Below are 15,944 nucleotides of genomic sequence, written 5' to 3'. Positions count from 1 at the left end.
AAATCTGCATTTGGACAGTTCTGTTGGCATGACTGCAATTGCCAAAAATAAAAATTCTTTAAATTGCAGCATTCCCAAGGATATTTTACATGAAAAACACAAGTACTTGTAAAACAGATGTTCATGATTTGATTTATTATTGTCACATATATGGGAAACATTGAAAAGTATTGTTTCTTACGTGATATACAGACAAAAGCATTCAGTTCATAAAGTACATAGGGGAGAAGGAAAGAAGGTGCAGAATATAGCATTGCAGTTATAGGTGGGGTGGAGAGAAAGATCAGCTTAATACGATAGGTCCATTCAAAAGTCTGATGACAGCAGGGAAGAAGCTGTTGATTTGGTTGGTACATGTTCTTGGACTTTTGTATCTTTGTCTTGATGAAAGAAGGTGCAAGAGAGTACAGGAACATAGGAATTTGGAGCACAAGTAGGCAAATTCAGCCCTTTGAGCCTGCTCTACCATTCAATCAGATCATGACTGAACTCTCCTTAGTCTCAAATCTACCTCCCCACCTGTTCCCCATATCACTCTTTCCCTTTTTTAAATTAGAAATATGTCTATCTCCCTCTTGAAACCAGTCAACAATTCAGACTCCACCATGCTGGGTGGATGGTGCTGAGTGAGTGCGTTTGTTGGGCGAGTGTTAGGTAGGTAGTGCTGAGTGTGAATGTGTGTCTTGGGTTGAAGATGCTGGGTGCATGTGTGTTGGGTGAATAGTGCTGAGCGTGAATGTATTGGGTGAATCTGTGTTGGCTGTGCTGACAGCATGTATGTATGTGTTCAAGGTGTTGAGTGTGGTTGGGTAGATGGTGCTGATTGAGTGTGTGTGGGGTGAATAGTGCTGAGTGACAGTGTGTATATGTGTTGAAGGTGCTGTGCGCTGGGTCGATGGTGCTGATTGAGTGTGTATTGGGTGGACGGTGCTGATTGAGTGTGTGTTGGGTGGACGGTGCTGATTGAGTGTGTGTTGGGTGGACGGTGCTGAGTGTGAATGAGTGTTGGGTGAATGTGTGTTGCATATGCTGACAGTGTGTTGAAGGTGTTGAGTGTAGTTGGGTGGATGGTGCTGATTGAGTGTGTGTTGGGTGAATAGTACTGTGTGTGAATGTGTGTTGGGTGTGCTAAGTGACAGTGTGTGTATATGTGTTGAAGGTGCTGTACAGCTTTAAGACGCTCTTCCCCTCCCCTCCCCCACGACCACGAGGCGGATCTCGCGAGACTCGCCCGGCGGGCCGCCTCGCTGCTGTGTCACGCCGTTTGAATGAGGAGCGGAGGGGAAAGCGGTTTGAGCAATGGCGTCCGCCTTGGAGCAGTTTGTCAACAGCGTGAGGCAGCTCTCCTCGCAGGGTAAGAGCCGGCGCTGCCGCCCAGATCAGATTAGAGGGCAGCAGGGGGGGCGGATTTCCTTTCTCCACAGCCGGATTCTGAGGGACGGGACGGCAGAGCTGCTGCGCTCCCTCCCGGCGCCCCCGTTAAACCCCCTTCGGACGGTGGAAGCTTCTACCTCCCTGGCGGCGGGCTGGCCTCCCTCTCGCAAACCCCCGCCAGGGAGCCACTGGGGAAGCGAGGGGAAATTAAAAATCCCTCTCGTCCCGCTGCCCACTTTCGCTTCGAAAGACATTTCGCGGCCTGTTTACCTCAACGCCAGTGAGCATCATAACGCCGGACGTGCCCGCCCAACCGTTCGCTGATTGGACGCTGCCGTCCTGATTGACGGCTGCCTCCCGTCGCCGATTGGCTGCCGCCCCTGTCTCTCATCGGACCCTCTCCACTTCCGGTTCGAGTGGAGGTCAGCTCCCAACATTGGGCCTAGGCAGCTCAATATTGCCTAATATTTCTCAGCTCCCTCAGCCAGGGAGGGTAGGCAGTCGGGCAGGGAATTCCAGGCACACCAGCCTCCTGCCTTTCTTTGGGAGAGGCCAAAAAAAAGCCTTGCTGTAGTTTGCAAAGTTAACTCCCTCCTCTTATACAATCAGCTTTGATGTTCCTGCTAAGAATTGTTAATACAATGCAATGGTGGCACTTGTATATTGAGGGATAAACATTATTGTGGGTGGCATGACCATGTGGCTCAAAATTATAACAAAAGGCAAAATATTACAGTTGCTGGAATTGGCAAGGTGGTACAGTGGTTAGCATTGTCACATCACAATGTCATGATGTGAAGATGCTGGCGTTGGACTGGGGTAAACACAGTAAGAAGTCTCACAGCACCAGGTTAAAGTTCAACCAGTTTATTTGATAGTAAATCCACAAGCTCTCGGGGTTTGCCCCTGTGTCAGGTGAGTGGAGAGTTCTGGTCTCAGACAGATGGCCTGTCAGAATCGAGCAGCCGCTGGAGTGTGGTGACTAGGGGATTTTCACAGTAGCTTAATTGCAGTGTTAATGTAAGCCTTCTTACGACATTAATAACTAAACTAAAAAAACTGAAACAAATGCTGGCAAATCTCAGCAGGTCTATCTGACCACAGAGAATGTCAAGCCAGTGTTTCAAGCCTGGATGACCTCCATCAGCTGAGCAGAATGTTGTCACGCACCTCAACTATCCTGTTAATGAGCAGATTCTTTGCTGTTGATCTAGTAAGCCTTGATCTAAATTCAAGCAGCACTTGCATGGCTAGGGCCCAGATAGCTCAGCTGGTAGACCATTATATTTTTAATGTGAGGGCTCCAGGGTTCAAGTCCCTGTCCAGGTGTTCATTTCTGGGTGGCACAATGTTTAGCACTACTGCCTCACAGTGCCAGGGACCCAGGTTCGATTCCCAGCCTAGGTCACTCTTTGTGTGAAGTCTACACATTCTCCCCGAGTCAGTGTGGGTTTCCTCTGGATGCTGTGTTTTCCTCCAACGGTCAGAAAGACATGCTGGTTAGCTGCTCTTGCCATGCTAAACTCTTCCCTCAGTGTACCTGAACAGGTGCCAGAGTGCGGTGACTGGCTGATTTTCACAGTAACTTCAGTGTAGTGTTAATGTAAGCCTACTTGTGGTATTGATAAATCAACTTAAAACAGTGTGGGTTGGGAGACATAAGTGTATATAGAATGAATTTGTTTCCCTTTCTCTAAGTGGAATTTTATTGTGATTGAAAACACTAAAGTAGCCTAACTTGCACACATCCAGCTCTTGCCTGTCGATGCTACAGTGATCTGTGTTGATTGCCAGTCCACCTGTACCTTGATTTCAAAATTCTTAACCTTATGTTTAAATTTTAGTTCTAATCGGACGTGATTTCACTTTAACACATTGATGACCCATCACTATTTACTTTGGCAAGGTGATGGTGGACCTTCTTGAATAGCTGGAGCCCTTGTGGTGGCAGTGCCTGGTCAAAAATTCCATGTTTCTGATCCAGCAAGACTGAACGGATAATGCATACTGCATATCTAGGTCTGGCTGTCCTGTGGTTCGGTGTTGTCACAATATTGCTGCTTTTGTTATTGTTGGTAGTTCTGGTCACAGTGGAGAGTTGCTGTTAAAATAACCTTGGTGAGTTGCTGAAGTGTATCTTCATGATCAGACACACAGTGGCCACAGAGGTAGAGGTCTGCAACTTTGCAAATTCGTTTTCAAATTGTTTGCAGGCGTTGCTATCAGTAATTCAGGCAGGAAATTTTAATATAACTTTCTATTTGTTTAAATATCCTGTGTGAATTGTATTTAATCTAACAGGGAAGTGTTTAGAAAAGAAATGTTAAATTGTGGGATTTCTGAATGAAATGCAACTGTTGCCCTGGCAGGAATGATAAGGAATTTGAGGTCATAAGTATTGTGCAAACATCCATTTCATACAGTAATGGCCTAAATGTGGATTTTAAAACACACAACAAGCTTGGTGACGAGCCTATAACCAATCCACTCTCAAAATTTGGAATATAGCAGATGTCAGATTGATACAGTTGGTAGTTGGAAGGTTGTGGTTTCAAGCCCTAGTCCAGACTTTAGGATGTGATCTAGGCCAATACTACTTCACTGTTTTGAGGGAGTGCTGTATTTTAAGAGACGCCATCTTTCACATGTGCCTCATTATTCAACGTCCCTTTCTCAAACAACACTAGTAAAAACAGTGAATGGTATTCACTGAATATATACTATGTGGGATATTTTATGTGCGAGTTAGTCTGCGTATCAACTGTTTAGAGTATTTTTTATTCCATCATGGGATATGGACATAACTAGTAGGACCCAGCATTTATTGCCCATCTCTAATTGCCCTTGAGAGAGTGCTGGTGAAGTACCTTCTTGACAACGGAGTGCCTTGTCAGTCCGGAGTCAACCACTCGTAGGAATCACATATGGGCCAGGTAAGGGCATCTCTAAAGGATATGACTGAATCAGATAGGTATATAGTCGCATTACTGATCCTTTATATTTATTTAATTGAATTTAAATGCTGCAGCTGCCACGGTGGGATTTGAATTTGTCTCTGGATTACTAGTCCAGTTAAAAAAAAACACTATGCCACTGTTCCTTAATCCAATGTCAGTGTTTGGAATGTTTTGATGATTCGTTCAGGTGCTGTAAAATTCGAGTTGTTCTTTTGTTCCTTGGAATTAATTGCTTTGCTATCTCTGCTCATAGAAACATAGACATTTTTGGAGATTGGCCTTTTAGTCGATTGCATGTTTACTGGCTGAAAAAGCACCATCTGGCCTGATCCTACCTTCCAAATCTTGGTACATAGCTTTGTAGGTTAGTGCAGTCCAAGGCATATCCAGGTGCTTTTTAAATGCAGTGACAGTTTTTGTTTGCATTACCATTTTAGGTAGTGACTTCCAGGCCTCCCTGAACCTTTGGGTAAAAAAAGGACTCACTTTTAATCCTTTGACTCAGTACTTCAAATCTATGCCGTTTTTTATCGACCTCCCTTGTGGTAAAGTAGCTCCATCCTATCTATCTTGGCTGCTCATAATTTTATATAGCTCAATTGAATCTTCCCTCAGCCTCTTTTGTTTCAAAGAAAACAACCCTGGCCTGTTCTATTTTGCTTTGTAGTTAAAGTTCTTCGGGTCTGGCAACATCCTTTTAAATCATTTTATTTGTTTATGGGATGTGAGTGTCACTGGCAATGCCAGCATATGTTCACCATCTCGAATTGCCCTTGAGAAGGTGGTGGTGAGTCTATGAAGTGCTGTAGTCCATGTGATATAGGTAGCCCCACACTGCTGTTAGGAAACGAGTTTCAGGATTTTGAATTCAAGGGTAGTGAAGGAACAGCAATACAGTGCCAAGCTAGAAAGGTGCATGGCTTGGAGGGGAACTTGTAGGTGGTTCTGTTGTCATGCCGTTACTACCCTTGTCCTTCTTGGTAGTAGAGGTCATAGGCTTGGGAGGTACTGTTGAAAGAGATTCAGTGAGTTCCTGCAGTGCATCTTGTAAACAGTATACGCTGTCAGTCATGAAAGGAGTGAATGTTGGAGTTGGTGGCTGGGGTGCCAATCAAGCAGGCTTCTTTGCCTTGTGTCATATCAAGCTTCTTGAGTGTTGCTGAAGTTGCACTCATCCAGGCCTGTAGAGAGTATTCCATCACCTAACTTGTGCCTTGTAGATGATGGGCAGGTTTTGGGGAGTCAGAAATTGAGTTTCTTGCTGCAAAATTCCCAGCCTGGTATTGTAGCCACAGTGTTTATGTGGCTGGTTCAATTCAGTTTCTGATCAACAGTAAACCCAGCATGTTAATAATGGGTTTATATGTTAATGATTCGGTTCTATTTTGTTGGAAATGGTCATTGCTTGAATCCTGTGTGGCACAAATGCTATTTGTCACTTATCTGCTTAAGCCTGGGTATTGTCCAGATCTTGTGGTGTGAGGGCATGGACTGTGTTATCTGAGGAATTGCCTATGGAACTGAACACGGTTCAATCTTGGCAGAACCTTCTCACTTCTAATCTTATGACGAAGAGAAACTCATTGATGAAGCAGGTGACGATGGGTTGGGTTTTCCCCCAGGAACTGTTTTCTGTAGGAAGGTATGTTGATATTCCAGTGTGATGTGTCAGTAATCTGTAACTGCAGTTCACCTGTTGACTGGGTGGCACAGTAGCACAATGGTTAGCACTACTCCTTCACAGCTCCAGGGATCTGGGTTCGATTCCCAGCTTGGGTCACTGTCTGTGTGGAGGTTGCACATTCTCCTTGTACCTGCATGTGTTTCCTCTGGTGCTCCGGTTTCCTCCCACAGTCCAAAGATGTATGGGTTAGGTTGATTGGCCATGCTAAACTTGCCTCTTAGTGTCCTGAGATGCGTAGGTTAGAGGGTTTAGCAGTTAAATATGTAGGGATATGGGAGTAGGGCCTGGGTAGGATTGTGGTTGGTGCAGATTTGATGGGCCAAATGGTCTCTTTCTGCACTGTAGGGTTTCTATGATTCTATTCTATGACTGGTTTGACGTTGGAGTTAAGGTTGGAGTTCAAAACATAATTTCTCTGGAAAGGAAACGTAGCAAAATTACTTTTTTGGACTCTAGCTTACAATTTCAGAGCAAGGTTGATACACTGTGTATATAAATGAAGGAATATTTGTCTTCATTTGGAGGGAACCCGACAATGTTGTTTCTTCATCTGCCTCTGGAAGCAAAGTGACCCTGGTATCCAAAAGAAATGGCAGATGGGGTCTTGCTGTCATTTTGCTCTGTATCCGGTTGCCAGTGGCATTGTTCCCTGCACAACATGATGTGCAGGTGCCTGCGTTGGACTGGGGTAAACACAGTAAGAAGTCTTAGAACATCAGGTTAAAGTCCAACAGATTTATTTGGTAGCAAACACCACTAGCTTTCAGAGTGCTGCTCCTTTGTCAGTTAATTGAGCTCTGTTCACAAACCTACCTGATAAAGGAGCAGTGCTCCGAAAGCTAGTGGCATTTGCTACCAGATAAACCTGTTGGGCTTTAACCTGGTGTTGTGAGACTTCTTACAATATGGGAACAACAATGCTGGAGGTTACTATTTGAATTCTTGTGATATCAGGAAATGTATTTGTCAGAAGCTTAAACTTAAGATTGTGATCTTTTGAATAATTATGTACAGATGCTGAGGGCGGAATTTTACAGCACGTCCGCCCCAGGTTCATACCATCTGCTTGAGGCCAATGGAGAATGCCATTCTCTGAGCCTCGCCTGCCCCTGATATCGGGTTGGGCGTTCTGGTAAAAATCTGACCTGAGTGTAACTTATGAATCTGTCTGCGGTACAAGCTAGGCAACATGGAATATAGTTCCCTTGCCTTTTTGAGGCTGCTCCAATGAAAACAGTATGGCACAATAAATGGACATTGCAGAGGACCAGCTGCAGGTGTGAAGTAGAATAACCTGAAAAAGAAGGAAAGAAAACAAACACTGTTGAGTTGTGCAGTAAGAAGTCTCAGAACAGGGCCAGGTTGTACTAGCCTTCAGATTGTTGTGTCCTTGAAACCCAATGCAACCCAATTTTAAGAAAATAAATGGTCCATTAGGTTTCATATTGGCATCTAACCTACACACAGTAATGATCAACTTTATAGATTCTGTGTGTATGAGCCTTAGCGTTGAGTTTTTAACTGTACGAAACGTCACAGCGGAACTCGATGCTATTTGCATCTAACAACATCATGTTGACATTTTGTAGTGAGAGCGGAACCTTAAATTTATTTCACACCTTCCTTCTTAATCCAGTCAGCTGTTGCTCAGGCTGAAATGAGGTAACTTGATATGAACGAAAAATCTGACCTGGGATCTGCTAGTTTTGTATAATTTAGTACCAATCATGACTCAAATGGTAACACTCGCATCTCAGAGTCACACTCTAGACATGACAGCACCATTTCTAGGCTTGAACTCCGATGTACTGAGGGGAGCTTGGAGGTGTCATCCTTTTGATGAATTATCTGCTCTCTGGTGAATGTAAAATTCCCATTCATAGAGCAGGGAAGTGGTTAGCATTGCTGTCTCACAGCGCCAGGGACCTGGGTTCGATTCCTGGCTTGGGTCACTGTCTGTGTGGAGTTTGCACATTCTCCTCCTGTCTGCATGGGTTTCCTTCAGGTGCTCTGGTTTCTTCCCACAGTCCAAAGATGTGCGGGTTAGGTTGATTGGCCATGCTAAAATTGCCCCTTAGTGTCCCTTAGATGCATGGGTTAGAGGGTAGAATATGTAGAGATATGGGGGTAGGATCTGGGTGGGATTGTGGTTGGTGCAGACGCGATGGGCCGAATGGCCTTTTTCTGCACTGTAGGGTTCTATGATTCTATGTTAATTAGGGATTTTATAGACACACTTTTAAAAAAAAATTGAATAAAGTTGATTAGTGATGAAAGGGAAATCCCATCGGGGGTGGGAGGGACACGTGGATGTGTGTGTGTGTGTGTGTAAAGCAGGTATTTTGCCTTGGATATCACAAGAGTGTAAGTGTACAAAAAGCAGATGTAAAGCAGTTGTATAGGATAACTGTGGAGGAAAACAAATAGTGTAACTCAAAATGTGAATGGTATCGGTCAAGTGTCATTAATTATCAACAAAGTTCTGAAGTAGGGAGAAAATAGAAGCAATTTTCACAACTTAAAACGCCTTGGATGTGGAAGTTGGGTTATTGAACTTAGAACATTTTTAAATTTATTTATTAGTGTCACAAATAGGCTTACAATAACACTGCAATGAAGCTATTGTGAAAATCCCCATACGCCACACATTCTGGTGCCTCTTTGGGTACACTGAGGGAAAATTTGGGATGGCCAGTGCACCTAACCATGTCTTTTGGACTGTGGGAGGAAACTGGAGGAAACCCACACAAACACGGGGAGAACGTACAGACTCTGCACAGACAGTGACCCAAACTGGAAATCGAACCCAGGTCTCTGGCGCCGTAAAGCAGTGCTAACCACTGTGCCGTCCAAGCATATCAATGTAACACCTCCATTGAAAAAAAAGGAAAATGTAACTGTAGACCAGTCACCGTAAGGTTGAAGTGATAAACTACTTGTGCCATATTATTGAATAAGACTATTATTGGTCTGAAAAAATATGAGTGAACTAATTAACACGCCAACATGGATTTACAAGAAGCATAGAAATGTTGAAGGAATGTGAGTTCATAGACAAAATAAATGAAATGAATATTATGTGTATGAATTTTCAAAAGGCAGTGCCAATAATAAATCAAATCAAAGGGGTTCTCAATGTAATTGAGACATCTTGTACTGAGAGGAGTATGGCACCGTAGTTATGATGTTATTTAAAGGGAAAAATAGTTGTGTGTTTTTAAGCAGGAAGAATGTAAAGAGTGGTGTGCTATATGTTGATGTTATTTCAACATACAAAACAAATCTAGGCTTTAATATTAAAATTTTTGGGTGGAATGAAATAAGAAACAGTGAACTAAAGAGAATTGGAGGATGATGAACAATTTAGAAAATTGGGAAGATAAATATCAGTTTTTCTTTGGCTACTTTTGAAGTTTAAAGGATTTGAAAAGTGATGGTAAGACTATTTGAGAAGCAAGACTTTTGCTTTAATGTGCGGTTTTCTGTTTTTCTTTTGGTTAGGTCAAATGACTCAGCTATGTGACCTCATTAACAAGAGTGGAGAACTGCTGGCTAAAAACCTGTCTCACTTGGATACAGTGCTAGGTGCGTTGGATGTGCAGGAGCATTCCCTGGGTGTCTTGGCAGTATTGTAAGTTCCAAATAATTGTCATGCAGTTTCATGTAAATTGTATGTAGTTGGAGATTTATTTTGCACAATAAAGTTTGTGCCCCTGTCCGTGTTGCCATAAAAATATTGCACTTTCAGTGAATTGCCTTGGAAGACATTATATTCAAAATTAATCAGCAAGGTTGCTTATTCAAGAAAGCCACTACCTTAAAAATGACTTATTAATCATATGATGTAGAATTGGAATTTTTTTGGTTTTGCTGGAAACAAGTCAGAAAGAAGGCAATGCTAGTACTATCTATAAAACCCTGCACAGAAAGCTGATAGGAATCATTGCATAGATACTAGAAACAAAGTATATTGCCAAGCTGCTAAACCCCAACTTTAATCTGACCAGGTTGGTCCATCGTAGATGGTTCCAGTCAAACGCTGTCGGCCACTGACATACATTTGTATCGTAGCTATGAGGCTTGTGTTAATTTTTCAAGTGTCGGTTTTAGAGATTTTCTTTTCAAAGGAATAATTGTGCTTTCAAAGGTTTTGGGGGATATTGAAATCAACACTTTTGTTCAGTAACCTATTGTTTTGACAATGTATACTGAAGCAAAGCTTTCCTGGATGTCCAGCAGTGGCAAAGTTACTTTCAGAAAGACGAACTGGCAGGAAGCTGTTTTTGTTCACAGGAAGTGTTTTTTATTAGAAAGATTTGTTGCTTCCGTAAATTACTCTTTGCATTGAATCGGTTTCTAGCCTTATCTGAAAGTTACTGTTTGCATTGGTATTAATTGTTCTTTGAAGTGTCGTGTGTGCATTTCTCTGTGCATGCATGTGTGTGGATGCAAGTAAAAACTCAACCTGCAGGTTTAGAGGAAAGAAATTGATCTATTAGTTATTCAAGTCATGCTTCCAAAGTTCTGCGTACGCAAGGTCATGCTGTGGTTCATGAAACGTTTAGGTCTACCTTTGGCAGACACATCACAATGACTTTTGTGTTATGCAGGAATGTGACGTAGTCTAAATTATAACAATGGTCTTCTGTGGAATAACCGAGGCAATGATAGTAATTTACAACCAAACTGGGTATAAAATAATATACATTTAATAATTAGGCTTGAATAGTATTTTGGGTTATGTAGATAAGAGGCAAAGGTTTACAGTTGAAGTTCCTAATGCTGTGTAGTTTCTCAGGCATGGAGAATACTGCAACAGATCATGAAGATAGGGAGAAATGAGATAATCCAGGGATTTAAAGATAAAAATGAGAATATTGAAATCCATTGTCTTGGACGTGAAATACTATCTTAATACTTTACTTTAAACATATTTAATGTATTGAGATAATCTAAAACTGCATAGATTTGTCACAGAGCTTTCATTCTGAGAGTGGGGTTGCTGTAGAAATTGTCCTTGGAAAGGCTTCAGAATTTTAAGGACCCCAAGTGACTTCATTAGATGAGAATCTAAATGCTTAAATTATTCATGATTTTGCACGCTGGTACAGTTGGAAATGTACTTAATCTGCTGCACTGTAACATTTCTAGGTTCAAGAAAAATTGAATTGTTGTGATTAATCATCAAAGAAAATCAAATAATAGTATTGCATCACTATTTTTCTAAGTTTCTGTTTTGTGCAGGTATGTGAAATTTTCTATGCCCAGTATCCCAGATTTTGAGACCTTATTCTCTCAAGTTCAACTTTTTATTAGCACTTGCAATGGTGAGCACATCAGATATGCAACAGACACTTGTAAGTATCTCTCTATGTTTACAGTCAAGTCTTCATTTTTTAAAATTATTGAAATACATTTTTAGCACTGTTTTATTTTGTTAATTTGTTTTTGTCTTTCTATAGTTGCAGGTCTTTGCCATCAATTGACAAATGCTTTAGTGGAAAGGAAACAGGTAAACATTTCTGTAATTTCATATGTAGTTTTTAAATGTGCTTCAGTGTATGAATGAAATATTATTATGAATACTTGAATACAAGTATCCTTATGAAACCACTGTTTTGCTTACTGTCATCATATGGGTGGCATGGTGGTACAGTGGTTAGCACTGCAGTCTCTCAGTGCTGGGGACCTGGGTTCGATTCCTGGCTTAAATCACTGTGTGAAGTTTGCACGTTCTCTCCATGTCTGCGGGGGTTTCCTCCAGGTGCTCTGGTTTCCTCCCACAGTCTGAAAGCCGTGGTTAGGTGGATTGGCCATATTAAATTCTCCCTCATTGTACCTGAGCGGGCACTGGAGTGTGGTGACTAGAGGATATTCACATTAACTTAATTGCAGTGTTGAGGTAAGCCTACTTGTGACACTAACAAATAAGCTTAAACCTAGTCATATGATCTTCTGAAGAAATGTAATGTACTGAAACTCAATAAAATCAATTAACTTTTAGGATTGGATACATAGTAATAATACAACTGCGGATGACGTAGTGACATACATTGTACAATTTGAAAAATCTCATCACGTCGTTTTGAAATACAACATGATTAAAGATGGCTTGTTTGACATTGAAATACTGATTTACTTGGGGCAAATCAAGTGTGGTCCAAAATGCTTGTGTTTTATATTGTAAATTAGATAATCAACAAATGCCTGTTTGTGCTCATAACGTTGACTTATAGACAACTTTTCATGGGAAGTTAATATTAAACTAATTTAGCAGTTCTGTATAAAGTTATAATTTCCAGTATACAGTGCATATAGGTTCCAATCGATTTTTTTTTCAAGCTTAAAGTATTGTTGAGTTTTTTTTAAACATTTTTCTCCCCTATTTTTATTTCCCTGCCCTCCTGAAGGCATTGAATCTTACTTGGGTATAGTCCTTAATTGTTCTCAAGTATCTTTCTTGTGGTCATTACTCATGTTTAGTTCTTAATAATGCCAGTGGTCTGTGGGGATTATATAGCTCACCTCAGCCACATCTTTAATGTCCATAATCATCCACCTGGGGTTGCTGGGCAAAGATCAGGGTTGAGAAATGTGAAGATTATACTGCTTGGCCTGGAATACTGATGATTGTTGTTAGTTGGGAGTGGGGGGAGGCTGGAATTTGTGTCTGTGTTTAATGTATCGAGGAAGAGAATAATATTGAGTTTAATTTCTTTTCTTTAAAGCCCCTGAGAGGCATTAGCATTCTAAAACAGGCCATAGACAAGATGCAGATGAATACAAACCAACTTACCTCAGTTCACGCTGACCTCTGCCAGGTAAGATGACTTTATTTGTATGTACAAATTGCCTTAACTTTATATAGAAAGAATGATGGTGTTTTCCATCACAGTTAAGGATTTCTGAGAATGTTGATATCTACAATTTGGGTGATCCCTTTCTCCTCTCGTTTTGGAAATTAGAAATATGGTGGCAAGCCCAACATTTCTACAAATGTATTGTTCTTTTAAGTTTTGGTTCAAGCTGTAATAAGTGATGACCTTGAAGAATCGAGCCCAACTGTGGACGGGAAACAAATAGACATCAGTAGGTGTTTGGTTGACCTGAGATACTTAATGGGTTAGTCTTTCAATTGTTGATATTTGGTTTGAACAAACTCATCTTTCCCAGCCACTGTTTATGTTTGATATTATTGTCAGCATTCATTTTCTTAAATAACTGAAAGTTAGCCCATTTTTTCTTTTACAAATGCTACATATATATTCAACAAGTAGTGTAAATGTTGCAACTGATATCGCTGAGCAGAGTACCATGGTTTATTAGGACCCACTGTCCTTTGAGTCTTCGACGCACTTGAGTCTGACTTGACTCTGAAGCTTGTACCTTAATAACACCAATTCCTACAACTTGTTAGACGTTTATTTTGAGTGGAACTGCCAGTGTGACTGAAGATTCATGTTTCACATGCTAGAATCTTCACGAATAAGAGCTATGTTGTGTATACACAGAATATTTTATAAATAGAAACTTCATTAGCTCTTACACTATGGGACTAGTATTGCTTTTTACAGTGTGTTTATTCACCATCATTAGGCAATGACCATCTCCAATTAGAGACGATCTACGAATGGCCCTTTGGCGAGCAACTCCCCACCTGAATCCCCAAAGCCTTTCCACTGTTGACAAAGCATAAGTCAGGAGTGTGATGGAAACTCTCCACTTGCCTGGATAAGTGCTGCTGCAACAATACTCAGGAAACATCCAGGACAAAGCAGCCCACTTGATTGCTACTCCACAAACATTTACTCCCTCCACCACTGACATCGGATTGGCGGATGGTGACTAGTGGAGTGCCCCAGGGGTCGGTGCTGGGGCCTCAGCTTTTTACCATTTATATAGATGATCTGGAGGAGGGAACCGAGTGTAGGGTGTCGAAATTTGCGGATGACACCAAGATTGGGGGAACGGCAAATTGTGCGGAGGGTGTGGAGAGTCTGCAGAAGGATCTAGATAGGCTGGGTGAATGGGCCAGGAAATGGCAAATGGAATTTAATGTTGGCAAGTGTGAGGTGGTCCACTTTGGTAGGAAGAATGGTAGGAAGGACTATTACTTACAGGGCGAAAAACTGCAGCAGGCGACGGTGCAGGGGGACCTCGGGGTCCTTGTGCATGAGTTGCAAAAACCCAGCTTGCAGGTGCAGCAGGTGGTCAGGAAGGCGAATGGGATGCTGGCCTTCATAGTGAAGGGGATTGAATATAAAAGTAGGGAGGTCTTGCTGCAGCTGTATAGGGCATTGGTGAGGCCGCAGCTGGAGTACTGTGTGCAGTTTTGGGTGCCGCACCTGCGCAAAGATATTTTGGCCTTGGAGGGAGTGCAGAGGAGGTTTACTAGGCTGATACCGGAGTTGAGGGGGTTGAACTATGAGGAGAGGCTGAATAAACTAGGCTTGTACTCATTGGAGTTTAGAAGAATGAGGGGAGATCTCATTGAGACGTATAAGATGATGAATGGGATGGATAGGATAGAGGTGGAGAGGCTCTTCCCGCTCAGAAAGGACAGTAGGACTAGGGGGCACAGCCTCAAGATAAAGGGGGGGCGTTTTAGAACGGAGTTGAGGAGGAACTTCTTCACTCAAAGGGTGGTGAATCTCTGGAATTCTCTACCCATTGAAGTGGTGGAGGCTGCCTCGCTAAATATTTTCAAGAAGCGGGTTGATGGGTTTTTGATAAGAGAGGGGATTAAGGGTTATGGGGAGAGGGCCGGAAAGTGGAACTGAGCCATGACAGATCAGCCATGATCTTATTGAATGGCGGGGCAGGCTCGAAGGGCCAGATGGCCTACTCCTGCTCCTATTTCTTATGTTCTTATGTTCTTATACAGCACCAGCAATGTGTACCATCTACAAGATGTGCTGCTGGAACTCCCCAGGCCTCCTTAATCAGAACCTTCCAAACCAATGACCACTACCATCTAGAAGGTCAAGGGCAACAGATTCCTGGAAACACCGCCACCTGGGGGCTCCTCCCCCAAGTCACTCATCATCTTTACTTGGAAATATATTGCTGTTCCCTCACTGTCGCTGGGTGAGAATCCCTCCTGAACAGCAGTGTGGTGTACCTGCACCTCCAGGACTGCAGCAGTTCAAGAAGGCAGCTCACCACCACCTTCCCAAGGGCAACTGGAGATGGATACTGGCTTAGCCAGCGACTCCCACATCCCATAAATGAATTTTAAAAACTAGTTACATCTACATTTCAGATTTCCTTTTTGCATGCTGCCTATATTTCTTAATACCTCCCATTTAGTTTTATATACAATTTGGTGTTCAAATTGCACCTGATTCTTTAAACTATGATTTTTGCATTGGCGTAGCTTGCAAAAGATTGTACAGATTTTTAACTAAAAAGTGGACACTTTTACTATTTGTTTTCAAAAGCACAGTTTTGAAGCCCTTTGTGTGTTCAACAACACATTTTTTTCCTTTTATAGCTTTGTCTGCTCGCAAAATGTTTCAATCCTGCAATTCCCTACCTGGAAGTGGACATGACAGATATTTGTAAAGAGAATGGAGCCTACGACGCCAAGCACTTTTTATGTTATTACTATTATGGTGGCATGATCTACACAGGACTCAAGAATTTTGAGCGGGCACTGTATTTCTATGAGCAGGTACAATGACTATATTTGGATTTGGTATCTTTAAACTTGCTGGATTGCTCCAGCGAAGTTTAAGTAAGTGCAAAGCTGAAGCTTAAATATTTGTTCAGTGAATACCCTATTTTGATATATTAAAACTACTGAAAATTGCATTCAAATATTTGTGATTACTACAAGTTTCTTCCTCCAACTTCCTGACACTTGTAGGCGATGACAGATATCCGATTTTGTTTTGGAGGTTGGGATAAATATCACCCATTTAACCGAA

At 41.9% G+C, this 15,944-nt stretch overlaps 1 protein-coding gene across 1 annotated transcript in view; it reads left to right on the top strand.

Moving 5' to 3' along the window:
- The first annotated feature begins 1,235 nt into the window (after positions 1-1,235).
- The window catches only part of cops3 (COP9 signalosome subunit 3), a 35,952-nt gene continuing 21,243 nt past the window's right edge, over positions 1,236-15,944 (top strand). Inside the window, exons 1-6 of the mRNA XM_080206890.1 lie at positions 1,236-1,354; positions 9,517-9,646; positions 11,260-11,372; positions 11,478-11,527; positions 12,744-12,836; positions 15,509-15,688. Of these exons, the coding sequence (XP_080063016.1) occupies positions 1,300-1,354; positions 9,517-9,646; positions 11,260-11,372; positions 11,478-11,527; positions 12,744-12,836; positions 15,509-15,688 (621 nt within the window). The 5' untranslated portion in view covers positions 1,236-1,299. The remainder of the gene's footprint in view (positions 1,355-9,516; positions 9,647-11,259; positions 11,373-11,477; positions 11,528-12,743; positions 12,837-15,508; positions 15,689-15,944) is intronic.

Source organism: Carcharhinus amblyrhynchos, chromosome 18 (genome assembly GCF_965287045.1).
Source record: "Carcharhinus amblyrhynchos chromosome 18, sCarAmb.v2.hapA, whole genome shotgun sequence".
Taxonomy (NCBI): Eukaryota; Metazoa; Chordata; class Chondrichthyes; order Carcharhiniformes; family Carcharhinidae; genus Carcharhinus; species Carcharhinus amblyrhynchos.
Note: the sequence above shows the minus strand (reverse complement) of the source record. Positions and strands in the feature narration are given on the sequence as shown.